The sequence below is a fragment of the Odontomachus brunneus genome, unplaced genomic scaffold (assembly GCF_010583005.1).
Source record: "Odontomachus brunneus isolate Ranch 3 - 2012 unplaced genomic scaffold, Obru_v1 Obru_scaffold_100, whole genome shotgun sequence".
Classification (NCBI taxonomy): Eukaryota; Metazoa; Arthropoda; class Insecta; order Hymenoptera; family Formicidae; genus Odontomachus; species Odontomachus brunneus.
Window position 1 is genome coordinate 195,465 of NW_022639550.1, and position 15,233 is coordinate 210,697.

At 47.3% G+C, this 15,233-nt stretch overlaps 2 protein-coding genes across 8 annotated transcripts in view; one reads left to right on the top strand and one right to left on the bottom strand.

The window, feature by feature from the left end:
* The window catches only part of LOC116848778, a 172,969-nt gene that overhangs the window by 44,102 nt on the left and 113,634 nt on the right, over positions 1-15,233 (bottom strand). Inside the window, exon 1 of one of the 6 annotated variants that reach the window (XM_032825239.1) lies at positions 7,487-7,865. The exons of the other annotated variants lie outside the window; for them this stretch is intronic. Coding sequence (XP_032681130.1) covers positions 7,487-7,594 — 108 coding nt within the window. The 5' untranslated portion in view covers positions 7,595-7,865. Of the gene's footprint in view, positions 1-7,486; positions 7,866-15,233 lie in introns of those variants that run through there. 6 annotated transcript variants of the gene reach the window in all.
* LOC116848781 overlaps positions 1-15,233 on the top strand; it is a 156,516-nt gene that overhangs the window by 19,015 nt on the left and 122,268 nt on the right. Inside the window, exon 1 of one of the 2 annotated variants that reach the window (XM_032825254.1) lies at positions 13,886-14,852. The exons of the other annotated variant lie outside the window; for it this stretch is intronic. The gene's annotated coding sequence lies outside the window, so the exon portion shown is untranslated. Of the gene's footprint in view, positions 1-13,885; positions 14,853-15,233 lie in introns of those variants that run through there. 2 annotated transcript variants of the gene reach the window in all.

Sequence of the window (15,233 nt, forward strand, 5' to 3'; positions counted from 1 at the left end):
ATGCCCCGTTACCGTTCTCCTCTACCGCGCTGGCCGCTGACCCCTCCTCGTTCGCGTCGAATCCTTCCTCCTCTCCTGCCTCTTGCCCTCTGTCCTTTTTTCCTTCAATTTTTCTCGTCCCGTACTCTTTGTCCCTCTTTCCTCCGCGCGTATTCATCGCTCTGCGTTCTCTACTCTCCGTGCTTCTTCTTTATTATTCCCCTCCCTCCTCTTCACCTCCTCCGCCCCCTTCTCTCTTTATTTTAGCCCGAGGCGAGCGCCGAGATGATAACGGAAAGTCGAAGGGGTTCCAGCAGGGGGGTGGCAGGAGGGAGGAAAGGCGAAAAGAGCAGAGAAGAGAGGAGAGGAGAGACGGAGAGGGAGGAGAAGCGGTGGAAACGCGAGAAAGAGGACGAGGAGGATGGAAAAAGTGGGAAAGAGAGAGAAAGAGAGAAAGACAGGCCGAAGGAAAGAGCGCGGGAGAAAGAACGAGAGAACGAGAGGAGAGACGGAGAACAGGGGGTGGGAGGAGGCGAGATAGAAAATGAACGCCCGCTCGCACAGAGAGCTCGTCCAACGGGCTCTTCTCTCCTCTCCTCTCCTCTCCTCTCCAGGCTCTCACGAGCCATGGTTTCGTAACACGCGTCTCTCCCTCTCGGCGTCTCTCCCTCTCTCTCTTTCTCTCTTTCGCGTTCCGTCTTGCTCGGAGCACGATACGTCGTATAGATCGCTTCAGAAATTCTGTATCTTGGCGACGCGCGATATGGGAAGCGCGGAATAAAACCTGGCGTTAATTGGTCTAATAGAGATTTTCCCGGTCGTCTCAGCACGATACTAAAAGTCTCTTAAACGAAAGTAATCCTCGGACGTAAACCGCGTCGTGATCCGCGATCTATAAACGGCGATTCTCGTAATCGCACGTTCGACCGCCGCGTGCACAACAGCACAGTTCCCTCTCTTCCTCTCTCTCTCTCTCTCTCTCTCGTCACGAGCAAACGACGACCTTCGGCAATGCGCAAAGTCGAGCTTCTCGCAGCGCTGCCGTGGCTCCGTTTTTCCGCGTGTACGCGTTGCGCCATTAATTAATGAACGAGCGAATGGCGTCGGCGATGTCAACTTTGTTTACGCGCGTTCGCGCGAGAATTAATCGGCGCTGATAACTAATCGTTGACTTCGTCGATATGAGATCTCTATTGCGGGATTTGCAGTCTCCTCGACGGGCATCATTTTAATCGCGGTCGTAATCGAACTAAAACTATCGCGCTATTATCGCATCCGACTCATATTTTATGAGCACATAAACACACGAGACGGATGTCCCCTCACCTCTCAATTCTAGTGGACCGAGACACGCTGCGACGTGCAATTTGCGATTTTCACCTTGTGCGAATGAAATCGCGCGTTAAGCGTGCGAAATCTCAAGACGAGACAACTCTGTTAAAGCGAAAATGTCTAATTGACAGGGTATCGATAATCAGTGAATATTTGCTGATTTTCAGTGCATACACTTTTTGCTGCTACATCTTATATTCCACTGATTTTCATCAGCAATGGAAGCAACATTTCACTGCAAAATCTGTAGTGCACAAATTCGTTACGCGAGATCCGACTTTCTGCGTTCGTGGTAACGGAATTAACAGCTTCCGTCCTATTTACGTGCAATGACGCAGCCTGTGTTTGCAAACTGCGTCAATAATAGGAACAGTCGCTGCTAACTGTTAACTGACTCTTCCGACGAGAATTTACCGATTGCGGTGCTATATCTATATAGCTGAATCCTATTACTAATAAGTGAGTGAAAAATATTAAATTAAATTTAAAAATATTAATTTAAATACTTATTGTGAGTGAAAAATAGAGAAGACGGCGCTAATTGACTATCGGGATAAGTTGACAAAATCGACTATTTCTACTGTTCTTTAACAGACTTCAAGATGAAGGAAGCAGAAATTTTAAAGCTATATTTGACATGTTTAAAAATTTCGTTTACTTAATTCTGCAACTTGTTAGAAAATAGCAGAAACGATCAGTCTTGCCAACTTATCCGGGTGGCCAACTAGCTGCGGTCTCCCCTACACTGATTGCACTTTAAAGAGAATATCCCGCTCTGTTTTCTTTTGTTTTCTCCACGGCGAGAATTTCATAGTAAAAATTATTATAAGATGCTTTTATTTTACACGTGCTAATTATATACTAGGAACTGAAATGTGCCGTTACTGCACTCGCCATGTTTCCTCGCGAAATTTACTATGTTTCTCAGCGCGATAGACCTTGCTGACAGTCTATTTCTGGACCATTGAAAATATAGCAAGTGTGAAGGAAATTTGTATACAACAAAGAGAACTGTCATATCTTCTCCGTGTATATATCGAGTATCATATGATATTGCATTATTGATGGTTTATGAAACTATGCAACGAAGTAATGTCGTTATTCCGGATTATTCCTCCGTTATTCCTGTGCAACATGCGTTTTCGTAGATACCACGTCATCTCGCGGATGAAATCACTAAGCGCTAAGCGTGCGTGATAAAAGGGGGGGAGGGGTGGAGGAAAGATCCTCACGTTTCACAAAGCACTCCGATTCGCCATCGAAGGCTCAATTAATATCGTCATGCTGCGCATCGGTTGACGCGGCCAAAATGGCGAAACAATATTCTCCGTCCTGTTCTCTCTCTCTCTCTCTCTCTCTCTCTCTCTCTCTCTCTCTCTCTCTCTCTCTCTCCCCCTTTTTTCTCTATCACACGCACATACACATCGAGTATTATATGATATCGTATTACCGATGATTTATAAAGCTACACAACGAAGTAACGCCGTTATTTCTGAGGCTTCCCCGAGCGCGCGCCGAATTCATATCGCTGGGAAATTGGAGATACGCACGTGCGCGCACGCGAAAAATGAGAAGAAGCACCGCAGATGCGATCGCGCGGCATGAATTAATATTTCCACTGTTTATCAAATAGATAAAATCTCGAAAATGCGGAGATAACGGGGCGAACAATCGACGCGACTCGGCTCTTTGGACGAAAAATCTCGCCGCTTATTTGCTCCGTCCCGCCCTTCCCATATTAATAATATCGCTCGACGATCGCGGGGGATCAAAATTAATGAAGCGACATGGGCGGGGAGGGGATGGGCAGAGGAGCGCGCCGGGGCTTCCGGATCTTCCGACTCGCGTTTTAACGTGTCCTCCCCGTGTCCACAAATATTTACACGATATCGATCTCTCTTGCTCCCTCTCGACGTTGAAGATTAACAGCACAAAGTGTCGCGTGAATTCGCTCGCTCGAAGGGAAGAAAGAAATCTCTCTTCTTACGCATACAATGTCTCGTCGAAATTGCTTTCTGCTCGCCGCGTATTTTTCTGCGAGGAGACTTTGGTTAAAAGATTGGCGCGACTCGATTCTGAATCGCGAAGTTCGGATGGATGCAGTTGGCGCGTGTGGGCCGCGCTGCTTTCCGTCTGTGCCAACCGATATAGATTATAGCGCGATTAAATTGATGAACATATCATTTGGTCTAGAATTATAACGTAATTAGTTGTCCGGAAAACGGATCGCATAATACGTTTCCGATCGCGCGAACCGTGATATACAGCGTGTCGCGAGGGCGCGCGAGCGCATTTGCGCGGATTATCTTCCGGTTTCTCGCGGGCTGGTGATTACTTCACTTGATCAATTAACGCGGCCGACTCGCGACAAAAATGCGACTGTGCGGCTTTTGCGGTGCGCGGGCGGGCGCGTGCGTGCATGCGTGCGTGCGTGCGTGCGTGCGTGCGTGCGTGCGTGCGTGCGAGGCCGAACGATAAAGCCAAAGAGGCACACGTTTAATCGCGCGTTATTAAACGCGCGACAGATCGATGAGGCGAAGTTTAATAACCGACCTGCACACAGAATCGTGCATTCTTCGCCTCGATAAATAATCTAATAACTGCGGCGCGCGCGCTAACTTGTTGATAGGAGATTCACGGCGAACTTTATTTGCATTCACGCAACGCGCCGTAATAAATACATCCGTGATGCGAATGCCGCGCCTCAAGGTGGAGGAGCCGTTTCTCGCCGTTATCCGCGTTCACTCGCTCCCGACGTTATTTCGAGGAGTTCGCGCGCACACACGGGCGAGCGTGAGCGTTGTATCACGCGTGTATTTGTATAATGTATCGTTTATATATAAATCTAAATATTATCGATGCATCGTAATAGCGTGGTGTACGGAGCGTAATCGCTACCATGTGGAGGAGAAGGAGGAGAAGAAGAAGAAGAAGTCGAAGAAGAAGTAGAAGCGCCGCGCGGAGAACAACATTGCAGTCCCGAGAAGTAACATTTTGCGGAGCGAGCTGCTCGCGGAATAACTGTGATTACGTCGCCTAATAATATCGTGATTATCGATTCAATTACGGCCGAGGTATGACTTGCGTGACGTTGCGAAAGGCAGATAATCATCGCGTTTAAAGATCGATAACGGCGCGGCCGGTAATGATCGCCATTAGCGACGACCACGACAACGACGAATGCCGACTCTCAATTCTCAAGCTCGCTCGAGATCGATAGCTCGGAACCGGTCCCAAGTACCGATGGCTAATTGATCTTGCAAAGTGCGCGCTACACGACAAATATTAGCATCGGAAGTAATTATCGGCGCACGCATATATCACACGCATTGCAGAGCACGCATCAAGGTGTGTTTCCGCGCGAGGAGAATTTTATAGTAAACATATGGAATTATGTTTCGCGACCGAGCAACAGATCGACATTCTGCGGCAACTGATTGTTTCTTCATTTCGTGTTTGTATTATACGCTGAGAGAAAGTGTTCAAGAAATGAGAAATGATCCTTATTCGCGATAGATACTAATGACAATATTTATTTGTACTAATATACAGAGTTTTACATTCAGAACATATTTCTTTCAAATGAGAAAATATATATTATCCTGAAGCTATTGCTCGGTGTCTTAAATCCCCATTAACGTTCCATTTCCCGGGACAAAAATTTTTCATCATGAGCGAAATAATTTTCGATAGACGATCTCAAACTTTTATGGTATCTCATCTTTGAACGTTGCGTTATTAATTATTGAATAACTCCACTATTAATGTTAAATTTCCTAGCGCAGGAGCAGTCACGGGTTAAAAAAATATCATAATAAGCGATAACGTTAAAACTCTCTTTATATTTTTTCTTACGATGTTTTCTGTAAAGTTGGGCCATACCGAAATATTGTGATATAAATTACTACAGAAACAGCAAATTAAACTATCTGTGCCTGCTACACGTTATATAAAGCATTCGAGTAATTGCAATCATTTTTAAACAAATATACATGATAATTTTGATCATGATTCTAAATTGATATGATTAAAAATTATAAAAATTTAGTTATAATTTTCACTGCAATATTTTTTTCTTATTTAACATGTCTGCCTCATGTACGACTCAGCTATTTCATTTTTACATCAATAAAAGAGAGAGAGAGAGAGAGAGAGAGAGAGAGAGATTTTTGGCACTTAAACGGTGTTTTAATTGCATTGTGACTGACAATTCGACAACCCTGGCCCGTCGTGTACTTCTGCGGACAGCCCCGATCTCGGATCTTCTCGGCGCGGGATCGATCTCCTCGAACGAGAGGAACGCGACTCCGCGTCCCAGTGCGGAACATTCATGTTTTATTGAATAGCGAGTCTTTAGGACTTAGCGCGCGCCGCGCCTAGACAACGGACGGCCGACCATGCCGAATCTCTAGGGAGCTCCGCGATTATTCCGGGCGTAAATTTATTTTTATCAGGCTGTAGCAGCTTGTTGCCGGCGGCGCGCTCTCCCGCGGGCGCCGACGTTGCCGGATTAGAAGTTTTTCCGGTCAATATTTGCAAACGCTCGACGGCCTCGGTCTGCGATAAGTCGCACACGGCTGATCAATAAGACGCGTTGTCGCGATAAATGTCGCGCCTCGCGAAAGAAAAGCGACGGGGCGAATGATTGGGACGAAGAGGGAGGGAAAGAGTCCGAGGGTGAGGTATCGGTGTGATCTCGTGCAGTTTAGATCTCGATATGTGTCCCGGTCTCTTTCTCTCTTGCGTATCTTTGCTCTCTTCGCGTATCATTCTTACATGCCAATTAATCTGAGAATTGTAAACTACTCCCAATTAATTACTTATACTATTTGCTTTTACTTTTATATTACATTTCTGTAATCCATGCGTTTGACGGAGAATGATGTCTCAGAACGCACAATAAGTGAAGCCCCGTCTCCCTTTCTCTCGTTTCGTGAACGCCGTCAAACCGCAGTTAAAGTTAATAACCGCGGCGATTAAAGACGATTTAATCGATTCCGTGTCTCCTCGCGCGGATCGATGAAAAGCTGCCGGTTAATTTCCATTAGTATTTATGGGGACCGAGACTATAATTTCAATGAGTTTCGGATTTCGATACCCGTCGGGCCGTTTCCACAAATAGCAGTTAAAGCTGCAGCAGCCCGTGCGCGCTTCGACCGATTTCGCGCCGTCCCTCCATAGTTTAATTAAATCTCGAGCGGCTTTAACTAATGTTTATATATAGCGCACGGCAACGCGCGGCACAAGAGAGATCTTGTGCATATCTTCGAAACGCGGCGACGATCGGCGTGAGAAGACGGGGGGCGCGCTCTTCCGCGCCGCTCCGCGCGCTCCTCCGGCGCGGAAAATTGAACCCGCCGGAATTACACGCCGGTTTTCAATCCGCGCTCGGGAGAACGTCGTCGCCCGGACGGAAACTGCCGCCGGTCTCCTCGGCACCTTCGCGGTAATATCCGTAAGGAGAATTTACGCTGCACATGGGAACTGCGAGAGGCGGCAAAAAAGGAGAACGAAAGTACGGGAGAGCAAGAGAGAGAGAGAGAGAGAGAGAGAGAAAAAAGTAAGGGATGAAGAAGCCGGGCGCGCGCTCCGAAATAGCGTTCGTTGCCGCCGCTGCTCCGCGCCGCTCCGGGCCAGGGGCCGCTCGTAAAATCGAGACGAGACGGGGAAAAGCGCGGAAAATCTGGCGAGCGCACGCCGTTGTAGCGAGGGCGTCACGTGCGCCGCGCACGCCGTTGCCCGGTCCGGCCACCGGGTTCTTCTCCAGCGCGTATATAATAATATACGAGCGCGGAGGCTGCGGCCGAGGTACGCACCGGGACTCACGAATAAACGAACGTAGGTACCGATGCTGTCAGTATAACTCGGGTACTACCCGGATATACACCTCGCAGTATACTGGGTATCACACCCAGACAATAAATAGTTATTACGAGTATGCAATGTGCATTCATTCGTTATTTCGTTCGTTGTGCGAAAATCGATAACGTGGATATGTCAAATTATTTCGGTATTCGTTAAATTGACTCACGTAGTTGTTCACGTGCAGGAGATGTACAAGCGTGCAAAATAAAGTTGTCTTCCCTTGATCCGAATGCGGAGCTCTCAAATTAATATAATCGTGTAATACTCGAGTACTGGAAATGACCGAAAGATCCTCCTCCCGGGTACTTACTCGGGCGCCCGGGTGGTCGAAATTGACAGCACTGGTGCGCACGTCCGTGGCTTCGCCGTGGCGCGCAAGGTTCTCGTCGCGAAAAATAAGTATGTTCCGCCGTGGCATAGCGCCGCGGACAACAAGTCGCGATTTCGGCACTCGGTTCCACGGCTCGGCGCGACGCGACGCGACGCGAGCGGTGTTCGGCGAGCTGGGCGTCGCCAGTGATGTAGGTCGCCTTGCGAAATCGCGCGGTACTCGCGGCCAACATTGTTGCGTGCCTTTTTTCTGGCGGGGTAAGAGAGGAGGTTAAGGCTCTTCGTAGTGGAGAGAAAGAGAAGCGGGCAGCTACGACGACTATGACTACGAAGAGAGGCAACGAGAGCAGAGGAGGAGGAGGAGGAGGAGGAGGAGGAGGTGGAGGAGTAAGAGGAGGAGGAGGAGGAGAAGAAGGGGGACGACGACGACGATGCTATTAATCTCGCGCGGCTAATTTTGGAATGCTGCCTTATTACGCTTTAAGTGTGTCGCGAAGTTGGTGATTTCTGGCGCGAGTATAATTAAGTTTAATGCCGGGAACACAGTGTGGTCTCCCAGCGCGCGCGCGCGCAAGTGCGCGCCGGTTAAATCGGATTAAGATCCCCTTGGAGATCCGCGCGATTGAATTAGTATAATAATACGCACGATGTGACGACTATTCCGATCCCGCTTCCGCGTGAATTTTACGTCAGGTCATCAGTGGTCTGAAGTTCCTCTGGCCGGATTTTGGACACCTTGTGAAACGCCATATGTAATCGGCAAGAAACAGACGGGAGTGGGGGAGAGAGAGAGAGAGAGAGAGAGAGAGAGAGAGAGAAAAGCTGCAGCATGTTTCGTCATTGCAGTTTCTCTTTCTCACTCCTTAGAGCCTCTCTCTCTCGCTTCCATTCGCTTCTTCCCTGTTCTTACTGAGAGAAAACATATGTAAGAAATGAAAAATATTTATTTGGTAGGTATGAATAACATATTTATTTCGATCCAAATTTTTTAATTTACATGGAATAAACAGTTTGTGAAGAGTTGAAATTTTAAGAAAATGCAGATTTTCTTGTTTGAGAAATATTTTATATACAATTATTTTATATATAAAATTATTTTATATGTAAGATATCTTATACAGGGTGAGTCAGTATATACCATTGCCACCTGAAATATCTTTAAAGGAATAGACAAAGTTGACCTTCAGATCTTTAAAGTTAGTCAGCACGGAGAAAATACCACCTTTGTCTTTGGCTTTGAAGATATTCCAAGTGGCGATGGTTATATACTGACTCACCTAGTATATAAGTAAAATACGTTGCACCAGTGTTCACCAAATAAATATTTTTCTACGTCTTAGAAATTTTTTGTCTCTCAGTGTATATATGCGGATCGAAGAGCCAATGAAAAATCGACCATCGCAGTCCAAACTCTGACCAGAGGAATTCCACGGTGGTTCGCGTGCTATTCTACGATGGCAATCGCGAGAAATCGTCGCGCGAAAGTCTCGCTGCGACGAGCAAATGCGCGCCGCAGAAGCGCGCGGGACTATCGTTATGTCGAGGGAAAAAACGCCGCGGTAATTACAGCTCGATCGCTTTACGGGAAGGCCGGAATAACGAAACAGGTTTCCAGTTACTTGATTACTTAATACGACGCGGTGCGCGAGGAGCGACTGGTCTCTTCTCTCTCTCCTCTCTCGCTCTCTCACTCTCGTTGCCTCTCTTTTCTCCTTTTCCCTGTCGCGTTTACGTAATTCCATTAGTGCCGTTCATTAGCGCGGCAATCCGAAATCGCGGGAGGAATTGCTTGGAGCCTGACTCGCGAACGCGCGAAACAACGATCGCGTAGCAGGCGAAAAGGCTCTCTCCCTCCTTCTCCTCCCCTCTGAATTTTTGCATACTTCGCGATTGCATCTCGGCGGAGTGAAGCGCAGCGACGCGTATTCACGTTCGAGCAACTAGTTGTTAATTATCCAAGAGTTACATAATGAATCGATCGTTCAAACTTGACTAGACGCTCGTGCGCGAATTAAGCGTCAAGTGCGTCTATCGCAAATGTTCCCGACGAAAACGTCGATCGCGACTGTGGTCAGATAGCATAAGGTCGCCCCTCCTCCCTCCTTCTCAATATGCGTTGAATTAAAATAAATAACTCTCATCGCACTCAGTCTCGCGACCTTTGCTGCGATCTCACGAAAAAAACAAAAATCCGAGCTCGCCGTTCGCGGGACTCGTTCCTGATTTGAATAAAGTCCGAAAAATTAGCAGTCGCGAAATTAGCCTTCCAGATATCCGCGTTCCGGCCGGGAATGTTACATCACTTTTTCCGAATCCTCCTCCGTTCGCGATTAGCGCACTGCGCTGAGAGAGAGACAGAGAGAGAGAGAGAGAGAGAGAGAGAGAGAGAGAGAGAAATACAGAGAGAAAGGGAGAAAGAGCGAGGGAGGTCTCGCGCTCAACCAGTTTAACCGCATCCCCCGATCCGACTTCATGAACCGGAAGCCCCGGGATCGCCCGGCGCGAAAAAGGGAGGAAATTCTTCTCGGGGCGAAATTTTCGGATCTCTCTTTCTCTCTCTCTCTCTCTCTCTCTCATCGTCGTCGTCGACGGCGGGCTTCCATCGCCGAATCCTTTTCCTACGTCCTTCCCGTTCTTCCATCTCACTAGCAACACCGCTCATAAATAGCCGTACCGGAGGCGGTCGTAAGGGTTTCCCTTATCTGCGTCAGCGTTTCTGCTCGCACGATTACCTACGGGTTTCCTTCGCGTACGCTACCTCCACCTCCTCGTGCACGTCTTTTTCCTTCTCTCCCTTCCCCCCTCACTCTCTCTCTCTCTCCCTTTCGACAAGTGTGCGAGAGTATACGTTAGCATACTGCGCCCGGGCATGCTTAAGCTCGATTTACACCGGTTGATCTTCGCAGAGCAGCTGGATACCTTGATTCCCGAGAAACTGTGTTCGCTTTCACCGAACATTAATTATTTGTAAACATTGCACGTATGCGTCCTGCTGGGAGAGCAAGGAAAATTCAATCGAGCACATTTCTTCAAGAAAGAAGTTAAGGATCGTCCTGACTAAAAATTCATTCCATTGTCTTGATCAGGTTGATCCCAAGAATTTATATAGTTTGGACAAGGCGATGTTACCTGATGAGTCACCTGGATTCTGATGAGTCACGCGCAACGCAGTGTTATAATCAGGATCTTACAAACAATTATTAATAATAATCGTTATCAATAATCAGGACATGATAACATCACTTTGTGCAAACCAGATAGAGGATTGAGGTTAACCTGATCAGGATCATGGGATAAACTTCTAATTGGGCTATAAATCAAAATCTCTCAGAAGTGTTGCCCTTGAAATTTCCCTGCTAATTGCATTTCAAGAAAATGCGCAAACTTTGGAAGATCGAGCTACGAATTTGGTAGAGAACATTCGGTCAAGATCTCAAGGCGTGAATTCGCCTTTACATTTGCACAATCGCAATTGCGCGAGTGCGATTGTGTATGTGTGTGTACGTGCACGAGTCTCTCCCACACACACGCATTACACTAGCCCAGCATTCGGCGAGTTTCGGCGGCTGTCGACTCACCTCGCGGATGGTATTCGCTCTTTCGACCTTTCCCCTGCGAAGCAAGAGGTATAAAAGCAACGTGCGCTGCAACGCTACGGGGGTAAGAAGGAACGCGCGTAAACACCGAGCGCGGCGCTCGTTCGTTCGTTCCTCTGTTCCTTCCTACCGAGTATCCTCCGTGGCTGAACATTTCTCTACCACGGAGAACAACGCGCCCGATCCGCCGGCCGTTACCAAGGATGCACGTTACAGGGACGCTGAACTATCGATCCTTCGAAGCTTCCCGAAACGACGACGGCGACTATGACGACAACGAAGACGAGGACGACGACTCGTCCCCGAAATCGCCGAATATGACGAAATCGTTTCTCCTAGTCGAGTTACGCGACTGGCTTTGCGAATACGAACGGGGCGACAAACGAAAAGCATCGTCGTGGCCGAACAAAATTTTACAATAAAAATTACCGTAGGACTTTGTAATTCCCTCGAGGAATAATTAACAATCAAGGCCCGATAACGTCACCTTATGCAAACCAAATAAAGGATTGAGATCAACACATTGACCAAACTTACGTGGAGATATCCTCCGTTAAAGAGTACCTTTTATCTCGTTCATTTTCGACGTTTGACTCGGAAAAGAAGAAAAGAAACGAGTCGTGTGACAAAAAAATTTTCCCGCGACTCCGATACGAGGAAGTGAGTGAGTTTTCCGTGTCCGGCCATGACAACGGTGACGAAGCAGTGCGGGACTCGCGTAACCTCGCGGCTTTTCTCAGAAACCGTCCAACGCCACGTAATTCTTCTCATCGCGACGCAAATTAGCCGACAGTTGACGACCGACTCGATTCGGCTCGCTGCCGTCCGCCGGTGAAAATCGTCTCTCTCCGGACGATTTTCCCTCAACCCCGGTCGATCCGAGGGCAATTTTTGTTCTCACCTCGGCGCGTCGGAGTTTCATCGCGATTTTTCGAAAACACGACGTCGCGCGACGTAATTAGAAGCAACACCTTTCGCGCGAGCGTCCGACGAGCGAGAGGGGACGCCGGGATTAATAGTAATTAAACTGCTCGACCCGTATAACAGCGTTCGCGCGCGAATAACGCCGCGTCTGCTTCGCTCGAAACCCGAAAGATCGAGACGTTTCTTCGACGAGAGAAGAAGGAGGCGAACGAGGGCGCAGGAGGAAGAAAAGAGGAGGGAGAGGAGAAGGAGAGATGGCTCGAAGCGACGGAGAATGGCATTCAGGAGCTACAAAGACGCTTGCAGCGTCAACGACGAGATCCGCGTGAAGACGAGCGAGGTCTTCTTATTCTTCCTCCTCCTCCTCTTGCCCCTCTTCTCCTTTGCCCGTTCGTCGACGGATGGAGAAGATCATTCAGCGTTATTTTTCGACCGCTGCGGAGCTCGGTAATTAAAATGAACGGCAACACGACGGGAGGAGTCGCGACCGACGATGGCTCTCGAGTCCCGCGCCAGGAGACAACGGAAGGTACGGCGCATCAGGGCGGAAAAGCGTTGCCATCGTCGTCGTCGTCGTCGCAGCGAACGCGACTATCCGGCAGGTGAGCGGCGCGCGATCCGCGCGCCGCCGTCCTAATTGGCTGCCGACACTGAATCCGTCCCGGGATGACTTTCGTTAATTGGTACGCGCGCACACGAGCGTGCGGCCAGGAATTCCGAGTAAATCGTCAAGACGGATAATTTCGCGCAAACAGTTTCGGAGGACGCGCGCCGCGAGCGATGCCGCGATCCTCGCTGTGATCGCGCGCCGATACCAACACACACAGGGGAGAGTTCTCGCCCCTGTTGACACTACGCGAACTGACTGGCCGGGAGGCGCGGGGGAGGCACGAGTGACGACGGTGATACGGAAAGCTTGAGGAGTTTATTCGCTTAAATGAAAACGCTTAAAATTATACCAAAATTTAGCATTTATCGCAGTGAAACACATTCGTGGTTGGAGCTTCACGCGATTCATTCGTGAGAGATTTAATACGGTGTGTCGCAATTTTGCCCATATAACCTCATGGTAAAACAACACGGATGACCATTATTCCTCTGTGACTTTCGGCGTGAAAAGTAATACCATCCGAATGAAAAGCTCAACGTTATGAAATTTGATATTATTAAACATTAGGAAAACGCGACATGGGAGAAAAAATGGTATTCACTGCGTCCCATTTTCGATTGCACGGCTCTATGCTTTGAGTAGCGTGAAACACGGCAGGGTGGTATCGCGAAATTAGTTTCAAATTAACATTTGTTATTTAGACAGTGAAATAATACATGTAAACGCGTAATTTTATTCGATAAATGGTGAATTTATGAGTAGTTTCCCTCGACCCGCCACTGAAAATACCATTGGGTTCTCTCGAAAGTACACGCCTGGTGAATAAACTCCTTAATAGCTTGGTGATTCGATGGAAGCTTTCGCCTCGTTCGGAATTGTCACGAGCGCGAGATCGTAAGAAAAAGCACGTAGCGGAATAAACACGCGTTTATCGCGCGGATTGTTTCACGATATATATATATATATATATATATATATATATATATATATATATATATATATATATATATATATATATATATATATATATATATATATATATATATATATATATATATATATATATATATATATATATATATATATATATATATATATATATATATATATATATATATATATATATATATATATATATATATATATATATATATATATATATATATATATATATATATATATATATATATATATATATATATATATATATATATATATATATATATAAACGACGATGAGGGGAGGCAAACGCGGGGGAAAGAGGGTTCAGACAGTTTGAAACTAATTCGTGTAACGATATTCCTGTACAAGTACTGGTCAATGAAATGATACGAGTAACGTTTCGCGTCGCGAAACGACTGAATTAATCATTAGGCGGAGTTAGATTACAGTTATTAGTTAATCCACTTGCGCTCAGTAAAAGGTATTACGTTATTGCTAATGAATGAACTTCGCGATAAGTCACTGTCGTCATCGCCGTCGTCGCGATCGTCTATGTTCGTTGCTTGCGCATCGTAATTAAAAAAAAGTGAGACAGAGAAACAAAGAATTGATAAAACGCGACGAGTGAATCACGTTATGAGGCATACAGAAAGAGAGAGAGAGGGGGAGAGGAAGGCGCAATATTATCGACGTTGCGATTAAATGCACGTCCGGTAAATTCGCGATCAGACAAAATACGCGCGCGATTTAACCGCCGCGAATTGCATCTCCTCGATCGTGGCAATTTTCGATTCGAGTGGCATTGCTCTTTTCTCCCCCTTCCCCCCCTCCTCCTCTCTCTCTTTCTGTTCTACCAAGGCGAACAAAAATCTGCTTGGCCGAGGAGGAGATGAGCGTGGCGCGGCGTGGCGGATACGGCCTTATTAGCGTTGCAATTATATCGCGCGTATCACTGTATTACACAATGAGAGTAACGAGCGCGTGCAGTAATAAATTACGACGGCTCCCGTAATCATTACCGCGGAGTTTCGTGTAACAGCGTCCTATCAGTTTACATTCGACTTTAATTGCAGTGCGCGGCGAGCGCGAGCGCGCTCGGGCGGCGCAACTGTAGCAACGTCGGCGTCGGCGATGGTGATGGTGGTGGAGGAGGTGATGGTGGTGGTGATGGTGGTGGTGTTGGCGGCGACGGCGGCTGCGGAGGCCGCTCAGGGTGACGCAGCTTTTTGGAACGAGCGAACGAATTCACCCCGCGGTCAGATATAGTTATGACGGTACGAATAATTAAAAGCACTTTTAATAAATTAATATAATATTACCACTCATTTTCCGGGGCATTATCCCCGCGAAACATTTAATAATGCCCCGCAATGGGCGGGGGTGGATATCTCCCTCCCTTCCTCCTCCTCGTACCCCTTCCTCCGTTGCTCTTTTTTGCCATTTTTTCCATTTTTCTTCCTTTTTCCCACTTTTTTTCTCGATCGACGGGTTCATTAATTCACCGCGTTGCGCTCTTCGCAAAATTATTCCGCCCACGATATGCACGACGCGGAACACGCGTTGTTCGGCCATCGAAGGTTTTCTTTTTTTTATTCCTCTCTCTCTCTCTCTCTCTCTCTCTCTCTCTCTCTCTCTCTCTCTCTCTCTCTCTCTCT